Source organism: Bombus impatiens, unplaced genomic scaffold (genome assembly GCF_000188095.3).
Source record: "Bombus impatiens unplaced genomic scaffold, BIMP_2.2 scf_0670, whole genome shotgun sequence".
In the NCBI taxonomy this organism is placed as follows: domain Eukaryota; kingdom Metazoa; phylum Arthropoda; class Insecta; order Hymenoptera; family Apidae; genus Bombus; species Bombus impatiens.
In genome coordinates, this window is record NT_177089.1 from 577900 (window position 1) to 601044 (window position 23145).

At 37.9% G+C, this 23145-nt stretch overlaps 2 protein-coding genes across 3 annotated transcripts; one reads left to right on the forward strand and one right to left on the reverse strand.

Moving 5' to 3' along the window:
* Window positions 1-613: 613 nt before the first annotated feature.
* On the reverse strand, window positions 614-13993 carry LOC100744144. Of its 2 annotated transcripts, none has more exons than XM_012389972.3 (7): window positions 13882-13993; window positions 5698-7108; window positions 4237-4734; window positions 3777-4024; window positions 2963-3533; window positions 1597-1816; window positions 614-1222 (listed from the first exon to the last, which is right to left on the reverse strand). In XM_012389972.3, the coding sequence occupies exons 3-7, from the start codon at window positions 4732-4734 to the stop codon at window positions 1053-1055; spliced, it is 1707 nt and encodes a 568-aa protein (XP_012245395.1). In that variant the 5' UTR covers window positions 5698-7108; window positions 13882-13993; the 3' UTR covers window positions 614-1052. The 2 variants fall into 2 exon arrangements, with proteins under 2 accessions (XP_012245395.1, XP_012245396.1); XM_012389973.3 differs by having other exon boundaries at window positions 1084-1222; window positions 1597-1811.
* LOC100746190 lies at window positions 12251-15447 on the forward strand. The gene is made up of 5 exons (XM_003492304.3): window positions 12251-12536; window positions 12867-13614; window positions 14153-14257; window positions 14332-14511; window positions 15360-15447. Exons 1-5 carry the CDS (start codon window positions 12251-12253, stop codon window positions 15445-15447), a joined length of 1407 nt encoding a protein of 468 aa, XP_003492352.1.
* Window positions 15448-23145: the final 7698 nt, after the last annotated feature.

Here is a 23145-nt window from a genome sequence, read left to right on the forward strand (position 1 = left end):
TATAAATGTTTTATATTATAATTTGACATTTTATATTATATTAACATTACATAATATTCGAAGAAGGGTGTTTCTTTTTGTTTGGAAATGAACATTTCTTCTTTGTTACGAAAATGATGAAGTTATTTTAGCTCGTAGAACCAGACAGCTCACCCTCTGTTAGTATAATACTCTGACGATGAAGAGAACTGCTCTTTCTATATGTTTTAAATAATTCTTATTGCGTAGAATCATAATTTTTGCAAACTTTCTTAGAAATGTTGCTTCGTCCATTTATTAATCTATAGTTTCATTAAAATTTCTATCGTACAATTGGGATCAAGAGAAGGGGAAGAGTTGTTCCTGGACGTGAATGAGTACGACAAGCTTTAAAAATAAATGTTAAGGAATAGGATTTCTCGCATAGAATCTAATTTCCATTAAAAGATATATTCCAAGAACGCTTTCCCCGAATTATAGAAACGTTTTTTAGGGAACGCTAAAGGTTTTGATAAACTTTCAACGAAAAGTTCTATTTTTTTATTCTCCAAGTGACTCTTTCGTTCTTCGATCGTATCTTTCGTTGGTACTTATGCTTTTTATTAAGTATTAAAGCGAACGACGAAATGTAAAGTATGTTATAAATACGCATATGATTAAATAAATAAATAATAAATAAGATGCATGTCTACATAATACCCTGACATGTGTGTATATGTCATATATACGATCGAAGCTAGTAATAAAAATCTAATTTTTCTATCCGCAAGAACACATTCGTTTTTCTATGAGAAAATTCAACTAACCGCTACTAAACTATCATAGAGAACCTGATTAACGTACAAATAAAAAGTAAAGCACTTACGGAATAGATACTTAAAATTATGCGTATAGATCTATCATGTACATTTTCTTAAACTCTAGTATGTTAATTTACTTTTTATATTTTCTATCCGAAGTCTGTTCTATTTTTTCTAAATTCTTTTTCTTGCTAAATTCTCTTATTTATATCTTGTATTCTCATTCCTATTCCCACGAATTGTCAGAGAGTTTATTTCTCTAGATTGGTTTACCTATCGTAGTCTCGTTCCACGGACTCGATGTTCGTTCGTGGGATTGAGATCGCGAATATTCGTCACTGAATCATCTTCATCGAGGAGCCTCGATCCGGAAGTCATTAGGTCCCTCTTTCGTCGGCCAAGAAACATGGGTATCATCATCGCCATCGTTGCCGGTAATATTCCTGCAGAGGAGCAAATTTACTCCAACGAAATCAATTCCCTTAAATCTTAGCTTCTGATCTTAGTTTTCGATCTTCTCGTTATTTTCCCAACTTCTAAACTTCTAAATCGTCAGTTCTTTCGCTTAAATTCTACGAACTTTAAAATCTCAAGTTCACAATTCGTGAATTTTCTCTATGTAAGGAACATGATAAATAACAATGTTTCTCTGCGTCTCTTCAAGAATTTTGATCCTTCTGTTACTTTAAATAATCGCTTCTAAATGCACAATACTACTGTTGCTATGTTACCATATTAATTCTATTTCCTACAGACAATTCCTATGTTCTACTTCTCTAAAGTAGTTAGATAAATTAGTAACAAATGACAAACTTACCAGCACCGACAGCAGCCAAGACAGCAGAGCTAGATGCTTGATTTCCTAACGTGTTTCTGATAGGTCTCTTCCTTAGAATCATCGGTACCGTTTGCCTCTCCATTTCGTACTCTCTTCGGCTCTGGTCCACGCTCTTGAAGGTCTTTTCCACCTCCAGAAGACCTCCGTGCGATGTTGTCGTATTTGTGCCGTTGATCGACGGTAACACCGTCAACCTGACCTAGGTAAACGATATTTCATCAAGCGACTGCCAGTTTCCGATAAATATTACAAAACCGAAGACAATGCGATATATATATATATATATATATATATATATATATATATATATATATATATATATATATATATATATATATATATATATATATATATATATATATATATATATATATATATATATATATATATATATATATATATATATATATATATATATATATATATATATATATATATATATATATATATATATATATATATATATATATATATATATATATATATATATATATATATATATATATATATATATATATATATATATATATATATATATATATATATATATATATATATATATATATATATATATATATATATATATATATATATATATATATATATATATATATATATATATATATATATATATATATATATATATATATATATATATATATATATATATATATATATATATATATATATATATATATATATATATATGACGCGCAGAACTTCAAAATTGCTCTCCTATAAGATATGGAAATATAAAAAATCTATCATGTTTTTCACCCATGCCTTTGGGTCTTCGATTGTAAAGAAAAAATGACGACAGAATTTTGTTCTAATATATTCTCTTCTCCAAAATTCTCCTTTTTGCTTCTACTATATTTTAGGTAGAATAATCCTATTTTCTTCATTTCTCGTTTTTACTAATGAAACCTTGATTCGTCCATAGGATTTAATTCCGGGGATTACGTTTCGCAAACACGCAAATGATTTTTCGTTTACGCAAGCCTGGCTCACGTATTAATAAACGTGTTACGAATCGCGAGTTACGACGCAAAAGTGAAAGAATTGCTCTTTCCTCCTTCTGCGAGTTATTATATTGCAATTATCATTATAGGTGACTTTTAGTCGACTCTGTAACTCTGTTTCATCCCTCTTCTAGGACACACACGAAAGAATCAAGAAAACAGTTATAATTGTCATTTTGTCAATCGATAATTTATAAAAGTTGCAAGCAAGGGGTAATACTTAATATTAACGAGAAACATCCAAAGAATCTTTCCTATGCTCAAATTTTTTCAAACGTTTTTCCAAGTATATTACAGAAACTTCTTTGATCATCTAGCCTAACCTGTCTCTTCGACGTGACCACGGCGATCGCTGGATCAGGTTCTTCCTCTTTTCTATCCACGCTCTTAGTAACGTTCTGTACTTGACCTATCGAATCTATCTTCATCGACCTTTGTCTGGACTTGGAGTAGCCTCTGTTCGTCGACAGTAATACCCATTGCCCATCCCCGTTTCCGGGATAGCTCTGTGGATGATTGTTTACATATTGATACTGAGAGAATCCTGGTCTCTCCGTGGGAGGCCGTAGACGATCGTCGAATCTCGTTGGAAAATTATGCCAATCGTTACTCTCCTCTCCTTGGTTTTTATCAGCGTATTTATCCAAATATTGATAACTCGGTTTCGTTGGTTGAGGTCTGTTCCAGTTACTTGGGAAATTGGCTGGACGATTGTCGGTAATTATGTCGCTATTTGGACGGTCAGAATAATTGTTCCAAGACGGCCTCTCAGGGGGCCACTTTTGAGCCTGAGTTTCTTCAGGCTTTTCGGTATAGTAAGCAGGACGAGTGGTAGGCTTTTGCCATGGTTTCTCGTTGGTGTTCTCTGGCCAAGTTGGTTTTGGCTTTTCATACCTGCAATTCGAACGTGATGTTATAAATTGCTTTGAGAAAATGAAAATGTTATTCGATTCTATATAATATGAAATATCTCTTCTGGCTTGTTAAATCCCTTGTTAAGTAGAAAATATATGTTTATCATTTCTGACGAAGCTGATTTAGCCTTTCAACGGATGGTCTGGTATTTACTTCAATTAGGATGACAATGTAGAGAATAGAAAATGAACGACTTCAGTGCAAAATCGCAGGCAAATTTACCATGGCTTATTGTTCTCGTAGATTGGCCTGACAGAGTAATCCGAGGCCCAAGGTTTCCCAATGCTCGGTTTGTCCCATGGTTTCACTTCCGGCCAGGGCCGCTGTGTGCTTGGAGTCGCTTGCCATTTAGAAATTTTGCTTTTCGACCATGGTATTGCCTCCAAGGTAACCCAACCATTTCTATCTTCGTGCGAATTCGCTCCGTAATACTTGTTCCTCTTCAAGGTGTCGTTCAACGTTGCGCTTAACTGAAACCGTCAATTACAGAACAATCGGTTAAAAAGCCTGTAAGCGATTATAATCTTCGTCTCTCATAAGCAAGAAAAATTCAGATTATAGAAAATTGCAACACTAAAATATGAATGTATCATCTACTCATTCTCCAGATTTTCTTTTTTGTTATGACACAATATTACACCCTTCGTCATTAACTTAATCAACCCTTAAACAATTATCTTACCCCGTCTTCAGTGGACGTAGAATTTATAGTATCCTCATCGTCCTTAATATTTTGATCGTAACTCGTATTAGTCGACTGTGTAGTAGTTTGATCATCCACCTCAAGGGACAGAGCTTCGGCAGGTTTCACGATCCTGAACGGATATCTTTGATACTTGTCCGTGCTGCTCTTGATCTTACTCGCGTACTCCTCCAGGAACTTGTTCAACACGTCCGGATTGAAGGTGGACGTCTCAAATCCGTTAATCGACTCGTCCTCGCTCCTGGGGAAGTCCTTGATCATCCTTTGGTTGCTGTTCTGAAAAACAGACTTTGCCTCCTGTAATGGACTTCGCGTGGCCGCGATCGGTCCGTCGAGTACCCTCAGACTTTCCCCCCTCGTCCTGAAGAGCTCTGATGCGTTTGTCTTCACTTTCGCGACGTATCTCGCGCTGCACTGCGAGCCCCTCAGGGTCAATGTCACCAGCAGCAGCAGGCAGATCGCTCCTCTCGCTGCCATCTGCAAGGATAAGACGAGGAGAATGTACACGCTTTTGGTTTAGAAACGTTTTCTGCGGATATCGATCTGTTCGTGACTAGTAGACAAGGAGATAAATGGGTTTTCTCTATTACGGATTAGGTTGGTTATTTATCTTTCATGGTGGAAAATATTTTAAGGAAAAAAGGAACGATTTTCAGTTTGGAGTTATTAGAGGAAGCGTATTAGGGGGTTTATTGGGATCCTTTGAGGAGTGGAAAGAATGTATTTTGTGGAAGTAAGACATTGGGAATTTTTGTATACGAGGTGTTCGGGAACAACGTCACTCTTTATTTATTTCCATTGGAAGAGATATTTTCAGAAATTTCTTAGGATTTTTCATTTAATTAATAGGAATGTTGGTTGTATCCTGTGGAACTAAATGGGTACCTTTCCAAAAATTGAATATCAAGTAAGAAATTTGGTAAATAGCGAGAAAATACGTTAGGAGTATTAAACCTGTAAATGAATTCTTTGTTAATTGGAAGTTCTTTCGCGGGACACTTTGAAACTACCAGTAGAGTGGTTTGAAGATAACTTTTTCTGTACGAAAATATACTTTGAGAGTAACGGTTGATAAATAGTTAAAACATTTCTAAAAACACGAAATACGTAAGAACTAACTTATGACAAATAAGAAGAGCCATGTTAACTATCGTAGAACATTCGTCGCAAGAAGATAAGACCAAAAATCATCGATCGTGCCATTACAGATAAACGAGAGTGGTCCATGAAACATTCGTCGTTGCATTGCAAACAAAGAGAAGCGTTAAATTTAAAAAAAAAGAACAGACCAAAGACCATCCTACTTAAAAAAAAAAATGTATCGCGAAAAGGACCATCCCTAAAAAATACCGATCTGCTCGAACGCTACGAAAAATAACAAACAAAAAAGTAAAAGGTGAAATATAGAGAACGAAAAGTAAATCACGTCGCGACACTAACCGTTTTCGATGGTCTTCGTCCAAGTTCTGCAATCCTGGCAGCGACTTTCGGCTGCAGCGAACCAACGAACGATCGTAGGATCGGTTGGAACGAAGGGCAGCCAGGAACCCGTTAGAAAACCACGAAGTAAGCAACGTGAACCGAAAGGTAGCTGAACCGCGCGTCGACCTCCACTGTTCAAGGTCCGAGATGGTTCTGTCGCGGAGACGTTGCCCTCGTTTGCTTTTAATCCAGGTCCCCACTTCCTGAACACCTGGTCCATTTTGCGTCTCGCTCGTGCAACCACGTGCTGCAACAAGCTCGTCCACGCTCCGTACGCTTGGTCACCTGGAGAACGGACGTGTCGGTCGCGTCCACCATTCTTCTCTTCATCTCGTATCTCTGTTCTTCTAGCTGCTGATAATTGTCAGTTGGGCATCTACGCGAGGATTTGGCGAGCTAACTGACACAGATCTTCATCTCGTGCAGTTTCGACTTGTAGCTTTTCTTTTTTCTATCTTTCGTTGCTTTACATCTCATCGATAAATTACGTTTGGTGACGTTTTCAAGTTGCCTATCATCGGCGTAATAACTTTTTTAGGCTGATCGTTCCTCGTACACTACTTTTCCTCCATCGGAATCCTCCAACGGCGCTTGTCCTCTTTCCACTGATAAAACCAGGATAGTGACAACGCGGTTATCAGTACCACCCGACGTATATAGTAGTCGTTGGAGTATTTCGTAGACAAAACAGATTCTATCTACGCTTCATTTTTTTAATTGTCTTCGTAGGAATAAATATTCGCTGTTTAGTTATCGCATAGACACGCTATAACGAAAGAAACGGCCACAATATCCGAAACTACTTGGCAGACGCCTGTGCATGACGATGGGTTTAATACGTTTCTCTTTCTGGAATTTTGAATGAATTTTTAACTCGCCGATGCTTTCCAGTTCTCGTTAATTTTCAATTTTCCATACTTTTAAACGGATATCGTAAAACGTGGAGCGTTAGGTTTCTCGTAAGTTTCTGAGGAGTTTAAGGAGCAGAACCATGCAGTCCGTTTCCTCGGCTCTTGTTGACTTCAAGGTGCGAATAGAATCCAGCGAGCAAGCCAGGGTTCGTCACGCACTAATTGTTTCCAGCGTGGACAATCAACGGCTACTTTGCACGGTGGTTTTTCTGGTTATGATTCGGAATGTCAGCCGTTCACGCTGGCGGAGTTCTCCATTTTTCTCAATGAACAATTCTTGTCGATTCATAGATATCTTGCCGGTAAATGCGTTTTGTTGACCGAGGATCTTTAAAAACCGGTTCCTTCGCACTGACACTCGCTATCGAGCTTCCTCCAGACCATAAAAGTATCGACGACGTTGAAGAAGGCCTTGATCAACGAAGTTCCGACGAAAATGGCCACTCTCCGGAACGATCCTTCAAATTGAAAAGAAAATTAAACTCATAATATCGATTTTCGAAGAAATTTCTAACAAAATTGATAGCAAAAATAATCCTTCCACTCTAAACCTATTGGGTTGGCAACTAAGTGATTGCGGATTTTATCAATACCACCTAATGACAAAATCCGCAGTCACTTAGTTGCCAAGCCAATAGCTCCTAACGTTAAGAAATTCGTAGATCATCGACAGCTGAGAACGATGAAGATGAGAATGAGAATTGTGTTCTTTCCGATAGTAAAATTAGATTCTAATAATGAGAATCCTTTCACACGGATTTCTAATAAATACAGCGGCACAAGACGAATCCTTTTAACCAGAGAATTAAACTCCGATATTAAAAAGCGAATCGATTAACAATGAAAATAGTTTCAATATATTCGGCGGCTCTTCCACTTTGATAGTGGCGTTTTCGATGGTTACGTTATTAGAGGGAAAAGATGGCTAACGTCGATAAAAGTCCCTTGTTATTGTTTCACAGACGAATTTCGTCGTCTTGCCATATGGAATTCGTTCATCGATTAAGGACACAGGGAAAAAGGAGTAGAGGAACGAGCATGACGATGTTCATGCTCGATAAATCACCAATTCCTTGCTGTTTTATAGTCAGAGGGAGTCGATCGTTTCGCTGTTTTTGCGCTTTCTCGGCACAGAAACCCCGTGAGTTTTTCCCCTTTTTTATCTCTTGTCACACCATGAAATTCTTCCACCTTGCTCCGCCAGTGAAACGTCTCTAACGTTTTCCGTTTTACGAGCAGTTTCCGTACCACGTGCTCGGATTTTCACATTTTTGCATCCTCGACCCACAAACCTCCCGTTAATTTCTTTCTTCCAACAGGAATTTCTTAGGTCAGGTCAATGATTCTGCAGGATTCTCTTCGAGAATTTCTTACTTGCTTCGTTCTCGGTCCATCAAACACTTATATTTTGCGAACCATCTTTTCTTCCTCTTTTTGTTACAGATATTTTTATTAGAAATATTTTCCTATAGCGTCGCTACGAATTTCAACAAATTCCATAGGATCGATAAACGGTAAATTGATTTTTCTTCGTTGGTCGGACGTGAAACCTTAGATCATCGACTCGACGTCGATTTTCGGAAGATACAAAGCGACATGGAAATGCGAATGGAAGACACGACGGAAGATACAAGATACGAAATACAATAGAAGAAGGAAAAATGCGAGAAGATCAAAAGTTTGAATTTGATATTAGGAAATTTATTCTATGAAAGATACTGAAACTTCGAGTTTAAGCTGTTGACAATTTTCCATGCTTTTTAAAGAAACTCCAACAGTTTTCGAAACGCTCCGAAAGATTTGATAGAAACTCGAAGAATCTTTGTATTATGCCGAAGACGAAGATCGTTCGATTCCACTGGACTTCCGATGGACGCGCAACGAGCCAGGATTTTTCCCTTCCGATTCCGGTCTGACGGTGCGGTCGCTTGGCCTACTCGAAACCGGAATTGGGTCGTTCTCCGGCGTAGATAACCGCGAAAACGAGCAGCAGGACGCGTATTGGAAAAAGGAGAGAACAGACGACTGTCAAGTGCAGGGATCGTCTACTTTCGTTGTCGGCCGATCCAAACGGAAGGGGATATCGTGTGCAGAAACTCGTGACTCGTGTGTCGCGTGTCCTGTGTTTTTTTAATAAACCGACGGATTTTTCTAGAATTACGAGAAACATCGAAGGAACTACGTCGCGAACAAAAATAGCGAAAACGAAGAGAATTTTGATATGGTAAAAATGAAAAAGTGACCAAGTTTTGTAAATGAAACATTTGTGACGTTTTGCGATTGATCTGGAAAAATTGTCGATTGAAATTCTTGAGAAATTATCAATCGACGCTAGAAACTCACAGTTCCCTTTTTCTAACATTTTTCTCGAGTACTCTAGCTGTTTTTATCGTTTGAAAACAATTTATCTGATACTATTTTAAATAGAATACAAAAAGGTCTCGTTTCCCTTTAAAACCAAAGACTCGCGAATGTTCATATCTGCTAGCGAAAATAATAATAATCTTTTACGAATTGTTAATAGATCAAAATTAATTCTCTAGTTTCTCTACCGTTAAACGGAGGATAGTTAAACACAAGTTGCGATTATTATTTGAGCCTAATTTACGGAAAAATGAGATTCCTTAATAAAGAATGGTTTAACCTGTTAATTACGATATCTTTTGATCAGAGTAATTAGAAATTGGCGAACGTGAATCAATGTTGGTCAAGCCGGTAAATAAATGTGCTCGTATAAAGTATGTCAAGTAATTTTGTAAATGTAAATAGAATAAATTAGAATAATTTTTAATGACGATGGAACGATGTTTTAAAATGGCAAAAAATTCTTAAATATATAAATCGAATATAAGACGTGGCGATATAATAAGATATCGACGAACGAAATGACAAGTTCTTAAAGCTTCCATTTTACCATAATAATCCCGATCATTTATAAATATTTCTTATCGTATATCGTAATAGATTTATGCTCGTAATTTAAAAGATTAAATTACACCTATATATAAACTGCGAAGCGTAATTGATGTTTGAAAGAAAACGGAACGAAAGTTTCAGACGAATGTTAATTAAAAGGCGACAGTCACGATGACTATTCGGACACGAAGAAGTCGTGCATAGGATTGGTATTGTACAGGTTTATCTTGTATCTAACATCTGCTTTAACCAGTTCCTGGGCACGACTTGACCTCTGTTTGAAACAAGGCCAGACTCTCGCCGCTCGCTGATAAAACTCGCCTTAGAAAGTCTTTTCACCCCTTTCCGCTCTTTGCTTAGATTCCGTGAAGCCGTGTAATAAAACATTTTTCCTTCCTATTTTACGCCTCATCCGTAGAAATCCAACCAGCTGGTCGGTTTCTTCCTTAACGATCCATTTGTTTTACCGATCGACTTCCTTTGCCTGGTTACGACACTTATCTTCGAACCTCTTCGTCTCATTCGCGAACATCACGAATTACTTTTATTATTTCATGATCGAATCGCTCAAATTGATTCGCTTGAATATTTACTTATTTTATTTACTTTATTTATTAATTAAGGGAACTTATATTTATGGATATTTCGATAGCAGAGTCACAGGAGATCGACATTTCTGAAAATTTCATTCTATCGCGGTAGGGATAAAATCGGAGATTTGAAAATTCCACATCCATCTCTGGATGAATCTTCTAACCTACTAAAATCACCAGCTCTCTTATAGCTACGTTTCACTGCCAGTATAATATACTACGAGTATAATAAAACGAATAATACTCGAAACTCGGGAGTTTTAACGTCTGAAAGTTAAGACGACTTGAAAATGTTAAATCCACTTACGAACGACTTTTATAGCCCGATAGAACCGTCGTAATCGTAAGCTATAGCCACGTATAGAATCGTTAGAAAATTTCACACGTGTACAATCCAATAAGCCGATAATCCTACGAAACTACGAACACAAGGTCGACATATAGGCAAAGTTGTAGCATCTGAAAGATTGCCTAATTGAACGTGAAAATGTCGAGATACATCGTTAATCGTTGCAATTTCCACGACTTAACGAGCGAGCAACGGTGAAACCAGGGAAAAGCGTAGCTGGGAAACGCGTTAAACGATTATTTCTTTCATTGCAGGTTTTATATGCGGCCAGCGTGAAAAGTGTCCCAGAATCCATCCGAGAAATCCGATATAACGTGGTCGGTTACGTGGGTCTATTCTATGAGTTTCGTGACTTCTCGCGTTAAAAACCTTTCGTTATTCTCAAGTATACTTTCCATGGAAACTGGTTGTCGATGCGTGAATATCGTCCCGACATCTAGGCTATCCCCTTTCGCGGTCGTTCTTTCTTCCTTATTTTTCCGGCCACTTTCGTTCCGACCTCGCCAAGATGTTAACGTACCGATAATGAAAACAAGTATTAAGCAGAGAGAAGACAAGCTGCTGACAATCGTAATTATCTGATCGCTTAGAAACTACCGCCGATGAACGTTCTGACGATGAACTTGTTTACACAGGCTCGCGAAAATACTCGAACGCTTATGGTTATCCTTTGCGAACAGACTGTGGATTTTGATGAATCCATTCGAGCAATTCGAAGATATAGAAACGCAACGTGACATACGAAAGTATAAATAAAGTATACAAAGTAGAGTAGTACTTATTATAATATTTAGTAGATGAAACGAATTGAGATAAAGTTTGAAAATATACTGGGTGGCCGGCGAGTCGGTCGCTACGATTCTTCAATTTCTTTCTCGATTTCAAAGTGAAATCTTTTGAACCAAAAGTCAGCGAGTTTTCAAGCCACTACAAATGTCGATACAAAGAGTTTAGGTTTTCCTTTTATCGATTAACTCTCGTTCGAAACACTTCGCTTGCTAAATTATCTGGTGTTTGAAATATCGTGGTTACCGCACCACCCTGTATGTAGAAATTACAAGATATTTGTAATATTCGTATCATACGCGATGGTAATGATTTGATAGAAATGCAAATAGTCAAAAGTTGATAGAAACGATAAGAAAAATTTGTACGCTTAAAATAATTTACCTCGTCGTTAATAATAAATGGCGTATTTCGATGTTAACGACGTGATAATTTAACAAAGATGTAGCTTTGTATATCTTACGTATAGGGTGACTCAGGAATAATACAGTACGTTCGATAAATCGTTCGGCAAACGGTGCAATGATAGAGCGAAACGTTTTTCTGTTTGTTCTGATACGAGTTGATGAACTTGAGCGAATGGGAACATACCGGATGGCCTGTGTCTTAGGACAACAGGCTACCAGAATTCCTACTATAAATGAAACCTTCTGTACAATTAATTTTAGACGCCAAAGTGTTGCAAGAATACGTTGTCGAAATCTTTCTGTAGCGTCCCCTTCGCCCACGCCTCAGCTGGAACTAAACGAGCACTTTGTCAACGGCAATTGGAGTAAGGCTGATGATTAAGAGACGAATTTCACCTTCACGCTTTTTAGAGAACACGTCGACTCTAGTTTCTCGCGTGTTAAAGACGCCGAATCGCCGAAGATCCTGTTTAGTGCAACAGACACACCGCCGTAGAACATCTTAAACACATCCACCATTTTTCGTTCTACGAAATACGCCAACGCAGAATGGATCGGCAGGTTCTTACGGCGAAACTGTTATTCCTCATCTTGTTGCTATTCGCAAGCTCAGTCCGCGCCAAAGATCACGCAAGATCAAGCAGCCTAACTCCAAACGAGGCGGTGAAGCCAGTGGAAGAATTCGTCGAGGAGTCCTCCACCGAAGACCAATTTTCGTTGGAATCCGCGACGACCACAGAGTCCGCCACAACTGTACAGACCTACCAGAAGCTGACACTGTCCATCAATGCCAGGGAAAACATTTCCAGAGAATTCAGACCCAGTGTACATCTAGGTGTGGTATCGTAATTTTGAGTGAATGCAGAACAGAGAGTTTGAGCGAAAGATTCGTGCGAAACGATAGTGAATCGAACGGATGTTTATCGATAGCAAGTGAGTATAGATTGTTGCGCGTGTGAATTAGGATGTATGGCGGACACGTGTAAATTTGATTGAGATAATCGAGCGTCATGCGTGTGAGATCTTCGACCCATCTTTAATCCTCCTATCTTTATATTTCCACTTTGTTCTTATCGCAACAAATGGAAACTTATCTGTCGCTATATTCGTAATTCTAATATTCAATGAACCATTCGATACTACTCTTAACAATTTTTCTACATAGGTGAAATTAAGGAATCGAGAATCAGTAATGTTCCCTTCAACGCTGTTCATCATTTCAACTTCGACAATGGAGTGGATCCTGCCTCGTATCACCAACATTTAAAAGATTTCCAAATAGTCTTCCAGCCTACGGCGAAGACTCTGCAAACTCTTCAGGCTGGTAATCAAGGGAATTCTTACCAGAATTTATTCGAAACTGTCGTTGCACCACCTGAAGAGAGTAAGAAAGATGGGACGACGCAGAATGGTTACGTCAAATTTCAAGACGATGGATTGGACGCTGTCAGAGTCGAATACGACGACTCTTCGAAGGATCAAGCTTTCCATCAACAGTTCTCTCATTCGGTTACGGAAAATATGGGGGCGCAGTACGATTCCACGGACCAACAAATCTTCCAGAATTTAGAGAAGCCTGTTTTCGATCAGCACACGTCCACCGTTTGGGGAAAACCGTCAAAATTTCAGGCTGAAAGTGAGAAACACGAGGGAAGCTTTTCAAAACCGGAATTGAACGCTGATCCTTTAAAGATGTCACATTATACTAGATTTTACGATCATCAGAATCAGCAACAGTCAAATCTGAAAAATTTCGAGTTATTCAGGAAGCCGAGTAACGGGGTGGTCTATGTCCAGGAGTCGTCGTTTCTCACAACTAGGAAGTATCCTTATCCTATCTATCAGCCACACCGTGGATATCATCAGGTTGATTTTATCAACGACGAACGTCCGTCTTATCCTGTTAAGAAAAGGTGAGCGTTCCGTCGACTTTACACTTTTCCTTCGCTTTTGAAAATATCTTCCAAGTTGCTACTTCTCCTCTGGATCCGTGTTCTCTTTTAAATCGCGATTTTCCACTGCAACAGCCAAAAATAATTTAGACATCTGACAACTTCATTCATATCGTTTACAAAGAGCGAATCAATGTTCGTCGCGATGAAAATTTTCTAAATACTAATGGTCACGTTAAGATGAACGAGCGTCGATAATTTTCAAAGTAAAATTAAAAGCAACGATACCTCGAGAACTGTATCGTTTCCAGCGGATATCTTTTTCACGAGAAAAAGTACTCTTGTACCTTTCTTCGTCTGTCAGTTTTGCGACGCCTAAATTATCGTTCTCCTCTCAGTCCTTGCAACAATACCAAAATTCCTGAATACATAAAAATAGCTGCTTTATTATTGGGTTGGCAGCCAAGTGTCATTAGGTGGTAATGACAAAATCCGCAATCACTTAGTTGCCAACCCAATACTTCAAAGATGTTATTCGCTCACGAGATTCTCTTCGCAGAGTGTCCTCCTGGAAAAAGATCTTCCATTTGATCGGCGCTATTCTGCCTCTCGGTCTGCTCATAGCTGCTCTGACTCCAAATGTCGTAAAGGTCGACAACACTACGTGAGTGCACTCTCGTTTTTTTCCGCTCCAGAAACGTGTCTACTGGAATTCTAATCACGAACGGAACCCTTTAGCCAGCCTAACATCGTTTTGTCCAAGTGGAGGGTCGCTGACCTTCCAGTGGAACATAAACACGCGAGATACACGGATCCCTTCAACGACTGCGAGGAAAGATCCATTTGTGATATGATCTTGGCTGGCGGTGACGCTGGATCCACCGTGTTGCAGAACATTTTATGGAACCTGGCGACAAGGTAATTGTTCGATTATTAAAAATTAAGAATAAATGGAAGAACAGAATTTTGGGCAAAGGTCGAGTAATTTTCTTTATACTTGTGATCGTGAAACTTACGTCGTTATTTATGTATATTAATCGGAGATTGGATAATTGTTTAATCGTTTGGAGTAAATTGGAGAGGAAAATTTTCAAGACGCATAGAAAAGCGTGAAATGCAATTTTAATCGTGAGATTCGTCTACGAGTTCTTGTAAATCGTTCACTGTATAATTCTTCAATTATTTGGAAAGTTGCGAACAGAATATGGGGACAATTTCACGTTGAGAAAATTAAAAATAGAATTTAGTGAAATATCGAACAATTTCGTTTATAATCGTGGTTGCAAGACTTGCGTAGAATTCTTGAAAACCTGTAAACTAAGAAGCAGCGACAAGTGATAGTACGCATAACGTTTAGTAGGTTAAAAATCGCTTTATTAGCTCTACAAAACGTGGTTCGTTTACTCTGAGCCGATTCATCAGTGGATTTTTAATAGCTTGTCAGCCAGTTAATGGTGTCTATGCAATTAGAAAAGTGGAACAGCGAAGGCGATGTTTAAAACGCGCGTGAGTTATCCGTTCGGAGACAATTTTTGTTTCTCTGGCGTACCGAATAAAAAAAAAAAAAAAAGAAAAAAAAGAATAAATAAAAGAAGAAGAGATAATTTATTTGTAAAGAGCTGTTCCAACTTTTTCCAACGATTTCTAAAATATGAAGAAGAGAAAATTTCTCTTTTATTCCATTTTTAGAAATTTGAAAATTATTTATAAATTCTTAACTGTATCGTTGTGCTTCGACGTGATGGATTTTTTTTTTTTATTGTTAGAACATCGACAACAATGGCGAAAGAAAGCGGGCTTCACGATGTTTTCGAGGCGGTGAAGAAAAAGGATTGTACCAACGTCCTTTGTTAATCTCTTCTTTAATTTGCGATGAAAGATATAAAACCGGACGAGGGTAACAGTGATTCCCTGCATTATAATCGCGGATGTGAGCAATTTTCACGGTGAAAAATTGAAACCTGCTAATGTTTAACTTTCTCCAAGCGATCGTATTAAAAATAAGACACAGAAACGGACTCGTAGAAACCTGGCAGAAAGTAGCTGCTAAGTAATTACTGCTACCATTCCGACTCTTCATACGTCGATTAATATTTCTATCATTCGAAAATAACCGTAACCTCGAGATTATTGGTGTAATGTGAATTTTTATAATTAGAAAAAAATTGGGAACGACAAATTATTATTCTGCCCAATGTGCTTCTAAGAATATCAAATTTATATTTTCAATAATTCGATATTTCTTTCTTACTGAATCTCCATTCGATTATTTCAAGAATAAAATACTCTTGGCATACAATATTTCGATCAATGTTATAAATATTTCGACTCTTTTCAATTCAACTCCGTCAATTTGCCAACGTGTACAAACCAATTTCTTAATTTTCTATTCACGCGTTTCAATTACAAAATGTATTAGGTTGACCGGAAAGTGTCTTTCTTTTATAGACACGTCTTTTACAACGATGCATCTTTGTACAAACATGAAACCTAATCTGTCGAACGTTGTGACTTTTATTTTGATAGAACAAAATGGATCGTACGCGATTCGACAAAATGATATAAAAAGGAAAATGTTTCCTATTATTTCCTCATAAAAGGAAAGAAACTTTTCGGGCAACCTAATATTATCATTTAACGATAATATATTTAATTGTATTAGAAAAAAAAAATTTTAACAATCCTCGATCAATATGTATTAATAACCACTCGGAAATCGAACTGATCTGTCTCACAATTTACAGCAGCATTTTAAATTGAAATATTTGTACAACGAATTAGTATACACTCCGATTAGTTTGTATCACCAGCTATAACACGTTCCTTTGCTCGAGCGTCGATGAAAGTGACCAAAGCTTCACCGAACAAGGGCACCACGACCGAATGAAAGGATTATTCGGGAATTGTTGGTGCGAGTGCGCTTCTCTTCGGCGCAAGTGAAAGTAGTCACAGTGTATAAGTGGGTCGACAATATTCTACGCTAGTTTGAGTCCGGAATTTATGTCCCTGCGACGAGATACGGGTTATCGGCAAGTGCAACGAGCTTTCACACGCGTCTCGAGTACCAATACCTCAACCAATTCACGAAAATCATCCTGTTCATCTCATTTTTTTTTTTTTTTATTATTTTCAATTCTTTTTCTCAATCTTCGTGATTTGAAATTATTATTGAAATTTATGGAGAAGCGAATTTTGAGAAACATCGCGCTTTAAATAGAAGTTAACTGGAAGATCGAACGATGGAAAAAGTCATCGGTCGGTTGAGGCGCGTCCAGGACTGAAAAATACCGGGTGGGACTCGAATTTTGGGTCGACCGATTTGCTTCTCCATTTTCACTTGAGGAATGCAAGAAAGACCAGCGTGGATCACCGTACTGTTACCTGAACGATTGATTAATGACAGCCTGCTTCACTGAATACGATAAAACATATCTTCGTTTCCTTTAATCAACGCCCTTTCACTTAATTATCCATTCGATAGTCAACACGAATTTCTGTTAATCGAATAAACGAATTATCATATCTCATTCGAACTCTGTTACAACATCCAACTTCGACGTTAAACTAATCAATATGACACCGACGATCTCGTTTACACGAAAATTGGTATAACTTTACTTTGTAAGTTGTACCGTCGTAAATTTCATAAAACGACGAATTATTCTTATACAGGGTGGTTGGTAACTGGTGGTACAAGCGGAAAGGGGGCGATTCTACGCGAAAAGGAAGTCGAAAATATAGAATAAATTCTTTTTTTAATTTTTCCATCGAGACAACGATCTACAGTGAGACGCGATAAAGTGCAGGCGTACCGAGCGGAAATTCAAAGTCGATTTTCTCGAAAACAAAGCCTCGAACGAAAAATTGTTATTCTATATTTTCGACTTCTTTTTTCGCGTGGAATCATCCCCTTTCCGCTTGTACCACCAGTTACCAACCACCCTGTATATTCGATCGCACCGAAGTAAATTCAACCGCGCGTATAATATTTCCACGACGCTTAACTATCCATACAAAAGCCGACGTACAGAATACCAGCACGTGAGTGAAACCGATCTTCCATTTCCCACGATCGTCATCGTGTCCAATTAATGGCACACACGCGCCACATACGCAACAAAGCAAGGAGCAAAGATAAAACAAAGAGCAGAATTCCAGCGCGTGTCGATTCAGAAGTAAAACGTTTTATTCGAGGGACGGACAACCGTGGAAAGAAAGTCCAGCCAATTACGCGCACTTATCTCTAATTACCCTAGCCTCTTTCCTAATAAACACACTTTCGCGGAACGTCGTCCACCGCCTTGCGGTGGCTCGTGTGATCGTAAGATCGCGTTTGAATGGCAACGAAAGTGAGCCACTTTTTATCGACGGTTCTACTTCTGACGAGGTTATCCTCGACGAGTCGACGAGCTGGTAAAAAACCGACGAGCAGACATGGAGTTTCCGGTGATCGCGCCGGATGCGGATATTCCCTCGATACTTATGGCGATTTCTTATCGTTGCGAGAACTGTGTTAACGAGATCACTGACTTTCGTACGATCGAATGGTCAAGAAGACACGGGAAAATGATTTCTGGAAACTTGCGATTACAACGTCCGTAAAGGGATCTCACCGTTTCCTTTTTCTCTTCGTTTTATCGACAAAGCATTTGATTGTTTGGCGAAATTTTAGAAATTCTAATTGGAAGAATCGGAGATAATTGATTCTTAAATATCGAATGTCAAGCAAATGGATCATTTGAAAGATCGATGCTTACTCGCTAAGATCGGTAAATTGTATTATTACGTAGATCGAACGTTGAGAAAATGGGCCGTTTTGAAGATCAATGCTTAAGGTAGTTCGTTGGTAACGATAATTTTATATATTAGGTTGTCCGGAAAGTGTCTTTCTTCTACAAACACGTGTTTTACAACAACGTGCCTTTATACAAACATGAAACCTAATCTGTCGAACGTTGTGATCTTTACTTTGATAGAACAAAATGGATCGTACGTAATTCGATAAAATAATATAAAACGGAAGAAACTTTTCGGATGACCTAATAGCAAGCTACATACTTTAAGAAAATGAAGCATTTTCCGGATTATTTCGTGCATCTGGAATCTTGAGAAGACGCATAATTTGGAAGATTCAGGTAATGGCTTATATCGGAAGAAAATCATTAATAAGGGATTTTGTTGAAACTTTGCACAAGTGTTCGTCAGACCTGCCTGAGAATTTAGCCACAATTTGTTCGTTTTTTACTATAAGAGAGAAATCAACTCTTTTATTCGAACCGATTCTTCTACGTAGACGCTTGTAAATGTCGCAAATGATCTAAAATATTAAAAAATTAAAAGTTATACCGTGTCTTGAGATTTGTGCGAAAAATTTTTCAAAGAAATCATTTTTTTACGTGTATTATTGTACGTAACGTATAATTTCTGTTCACGTGTGGCCGAAAACGTATTTATATAAAACGCCCATTGTCCCTTTTTTTTAAATAATCACGAGAAGGTAATAATACCCATTTCTTAAGAATTGGAACGAATCTTAATATCGACAGATTACTATATTCGAATGCTATGAAATAGAAGAAACTGGAAACAGATTCACTAATAATTATTATACGTAATTACGATAATGATTATCATCGTATAAGAAACTCTGGCGTGTTATTTACTTAAGTTTCATTTCCACTGTAGGTTCTTTACACGAAATTACGGGTGCTATATTAAGTGGTGTAATTTTCGAGATTGCGGGGTTTTGCTCCATCTTATTGCGAAGGTCGGATCAATTTGAAAAAGATGAAAGAATCATTATGCTCGTTAAGGTGTTCCGTGCCGCGTGTTTATTAGCTGTCCCATTTTTACAATATCAAAATGGTAAGTGGAAACGGCTGTCCTACGTGTTAAATTGACGCGCGAAAATTAAACGTTCGGTCGTCGATGAATATGGAAAACGAGAAAGATTAACGCCTCCTACAGGGACATTAACAAACATTTACTTTGCTCACAAAGAAATTTGTAAAAAGTCTCAAGAAACTCGAAAGACGGGTATCTCAAAAAATAAGGACAAGAGCGAAAAACCTAAATTTATTTGTACTGTTATTTATGTTTTTAAAGCTATTAATCGCTAAACCACGGATTTTTTTATATCTCCCAAAATATAATAGAAAGAAATAGAACGTAGGTAGAAAATTCGTGTTACGTGCAATCTGTACACTTCTGCGCTTTCAAACTTCCCGTAAACGCGTAACAATCCGCAAAAAAATTTAATGATCGCAAAAGACACGCATTGCGAAAGAAGAAATTTGTCCATGAATTTTTAACTGTCAATCTACATGCGCGTCAACGACCCAGAAAATTCTCAAAATGCTCGATGCTCGATCCCGCGTCCGACACTTTCACTTTCATCCAGCTTTCTCCGCTAACGGGGCATCTTCCTTAACAGCCATCGCCGACCCTTTGCCGATTGGTGGGAAGGTTTCCGAACGATCATCATCTGAACTGTGACGCTTATCTTTCAACGCTTGCAAACAGCGGTCTTTCGGGCGTGGGTCGTCAACTATGACGACGCGTAGGCTCATCTTCGAGGTGTGTCAAGGAAAACGAGTGCGCAACAGACACCGAGCGATATTGGAAAACCAACGATGCCATCGTCCATCGTATCCAACACAATGGAAACGATCACGATCGTACGCGTCTATAGTTCTTAATGGCACGAGGACGCGAAATTCTATCGAAGGACGTGAATCCGCTTATCGGCTCGATACCTGCAACCACAACATACTAACAAGTAAGGTACACGGTAAATAAGGTACGAAAGGTACACTGTGTATAATTTCTGAAAAAGAGCACACGAAAAAGTATGTCGGTGCCTCGATAAATTTTCTAAAGTAAACGAATCGTCGTTGGCAGCTTGTAAATCGTTTAAGCTGCCTTTGTGAGAAAAAGAAAGTAGCCGATCGTTTTTCTAGCTCGACAAGGTACGGCTGCGACCTTTCTCGACCTTCCGGAATGTGCGCAGCATTTATGGAAATGATCGTACCGTGGCAGTGGCGGAGTCACGGCATGCAGGAAATTCGTCGACTTTCGCTGTTCAAGGGCGGCGAGGAAAGTAAAACGCAGCACGCTCAGTTCTATTCTCGGTTTGCCGAGACTATGCCGTGTAATCATTTACATGACCAAGAGCCAGAGACGACGGTAAAATACGAAAGGGAGAGCATTTAATGACACCAGCCACCTGTTAGCTGGCCAAGTTTCTCAGGATCGATTCTACATAACTGAATGACTATGATATAGACTGGTAGGTGATTGCTAGACTACGGTTATTTATGCAAATTCATATTTTTATGCAAATAATTAAAAGAACAGGTCCGAGACGGTGAGTCGTTTCATCGTTCATCGACGAGTATTCTATGAATTTTTGCATCTTTAAATTTACCATAAAAATCCACGGTTTGGCGATTATTCAGCTATGTAACAAAACAATAATGCGTTTTATACGCACGTGGTATCTGTGGAGTGTTTCTACGACGTAGAATATAGACGTCAGGGGATACAGAAATGGGACACAAATTTTCGATACCTCGAAATGAAATTTAGCCCGAGGGCGAAGTTTAAGTCGAAGTATACTTTGTTACTATAGGAGCGGATTATTTGAATAGGAAAGAGAATATGTGAAGTGTATAGGATTGTCGAAACGATCTTCGTACTATTTATGTTCTCGAATAGGTCGATCATATCGATCGTGTTTCGTGATTCGAGTTCTATTGGCGTAGTAATCGAAGTTCCTCGCCATTCTCTCGTTCTGTATTTTTATTATAGCCTTTTGGTAAAAGTTTAAACGTTCCACGTTCGTACAATATCTTTTTCTTCCTGAGTTTGGCTGAAAAAAATCCGAAATTCTCTATAAAACTCTTAGTATACTACAAAAAATGGAAACACGAGAACGTGTAAGAACGTTCATTTACATTTCGACTTATTCATGATAACTATATTTCAGAATACTATATTACATCACTATAGTATCGTTCATTAATAAAACATAACGTCTACATAAATTTCTAATTGCAAATTACAACCGGATTCACTTGTATAGTTCACGAATTGTCCATAGTAAAGGATTCATTGAGAAATAGAATTTTACGATAATTGAATGAGTTTTATAATAAATATGTAGATTTTAATTGCGAATCTCGAATACAAGCATATCCGTGTTGATAGAATTTGGCCATCGTACTACTACTAGTTGTGTATCATAGTCGTTTATCCGCATGCCAATCTACCGACATGCAAATGAGACTAATGATCCTCAACCAATGGATCGATGTAATCAGATATCGCTGACGCGTTTCATATGACGCTAGTGTTACCGATTAGCATTAGAGTTCATGTTCGATCAGACCGCTTACAAGTCGTTCATTGAATTTTTCTCTTATCTCTGTTTCGCATCTGCCTTTGGCAATTACAAAATAGCAAGCAAGTAGAAAAATATATTCTGTAGTGTGAAAGTGACGCATAGATTTCTAGATCGAACAACGATTTTTAGAAATTTATTGTGCTTGCTTTATTGCAGCATGAAGAACAAAGAATTGCTGGTTTTTCATTTTCAAGACGAAACCTTTCCGTTCCAAAATACTTGCAAAAATAAAATATTGTAAAAATCGTCGAAATACAAAGGACTTGTAGCGAAATGTTTCTATGTCGAAACATCATCGAAAATATATCTAAGCTAAAAATTGGTCATTGAGAAAAAAAAGGAAGCAACACGCGTGGAATTAAAAGTTAAGGAACTAAGAAATCCGATCTTTTGTATTAGGTCGTCCGAGAGATTTCTTTCGTTTTATAAGGAAATAATGGATGCACAACAATTTCTCTTTTATATTATTTTATCGAATTACGTATGACCCATTTTGTTCTATCAAACTAAAGATCACAACGTTCGACAGAGTAGGTTTCATGTTAGCACCCAAAAAGCAAGCTACCGAAACATCCTATTTTGCGACCAAGTTTTCAGGACAGAAAAAACAAATAAAAACAAAATCACATAGAAGCTCCGCTCCCCCAGCGGCTTAAACCCAAAAATTATAATAAACACGAAAAATGTGAAGCGCCGACACATATTATAGCATGGCTACGTCGTACCGTTGCGTATCGGCACTTTTGTCTAAAACATCATTACAAAAATTCACCGCTTATTGTGAATACCAAAATGTATTTAAAATTGTATCTTGGGTTTAATAAACATCTTAAAAAAAAAAAAAAAGAATTAGGTTTCATGTTTGTATAAAGATGCATCGTTGTAGAAGACGTGTCTGTAAAAGGAAGACGCTTTTCGGACAGTCTAATAGCATGCTGAAATCTATTAATCGAAAACGATCAAGATTATTAAAAATGCATCTAATCTTTCGTCATCCGCAAGGCGAATTTTCATAAAAATCGAGTTGCAAAGTGCGTGTTATTTAAAAATTCAGTAACGGACAGGAGGTTACGCGGCCATGCACCGACGCGACGCTCCTCTTCTTCGTCGTCTTCATCGAATCGATGGACTTTCACTGGCAGGTCTCT

Excerpts from the sequence above, each read along its gene's own strand:
- LOC100746190 (XM_003492304.3), top strand. The coding sequence starts at position 12,251 with ATGGATCGGCAGGTTCTTACGGCGAAACTGTTATTCCTCATCTTGTTG. Across the intron at positions 13,615-14,152 it reads TCTTATCCTGTTAAGAAAAG|AGTGTCCTCCTGGAAAAAGA; the intron begins GTGAGCGTTCCG and ends TTCTCTTCGCAG. Across the intron at positions 14,512-15,359 it reads TTATGGAACCTGGCGACAAG|AACATCGACAACAATGGCGA; the intron begins GTAATTGTTCGA and ends TTTTATTGTTAG.
- LOC100744144 (XM_012389972.3), bottom strand. The coding sequence starts at position 4,734 with ATGGCAGCGAGAGGAGCGATCTGCCTGCTGCTGCTGGTGACATTGACC. Across the intron at positions 3,534-3,776 it reads TACGAGAACAATAAGCCATG|GTATGAAAAGCCAAAACCAA; the intron begins GTAAATTTGCCT and ends TTCGAATTGCAG. Across the intron at positions 1,223-1,596 it reads CTTGGCTGCTGTCGGTGCTG|GAATATTACCGGCAACGATG; the intron begins GTAAGTTTGTCA and ends GCTCCTCTGCAG.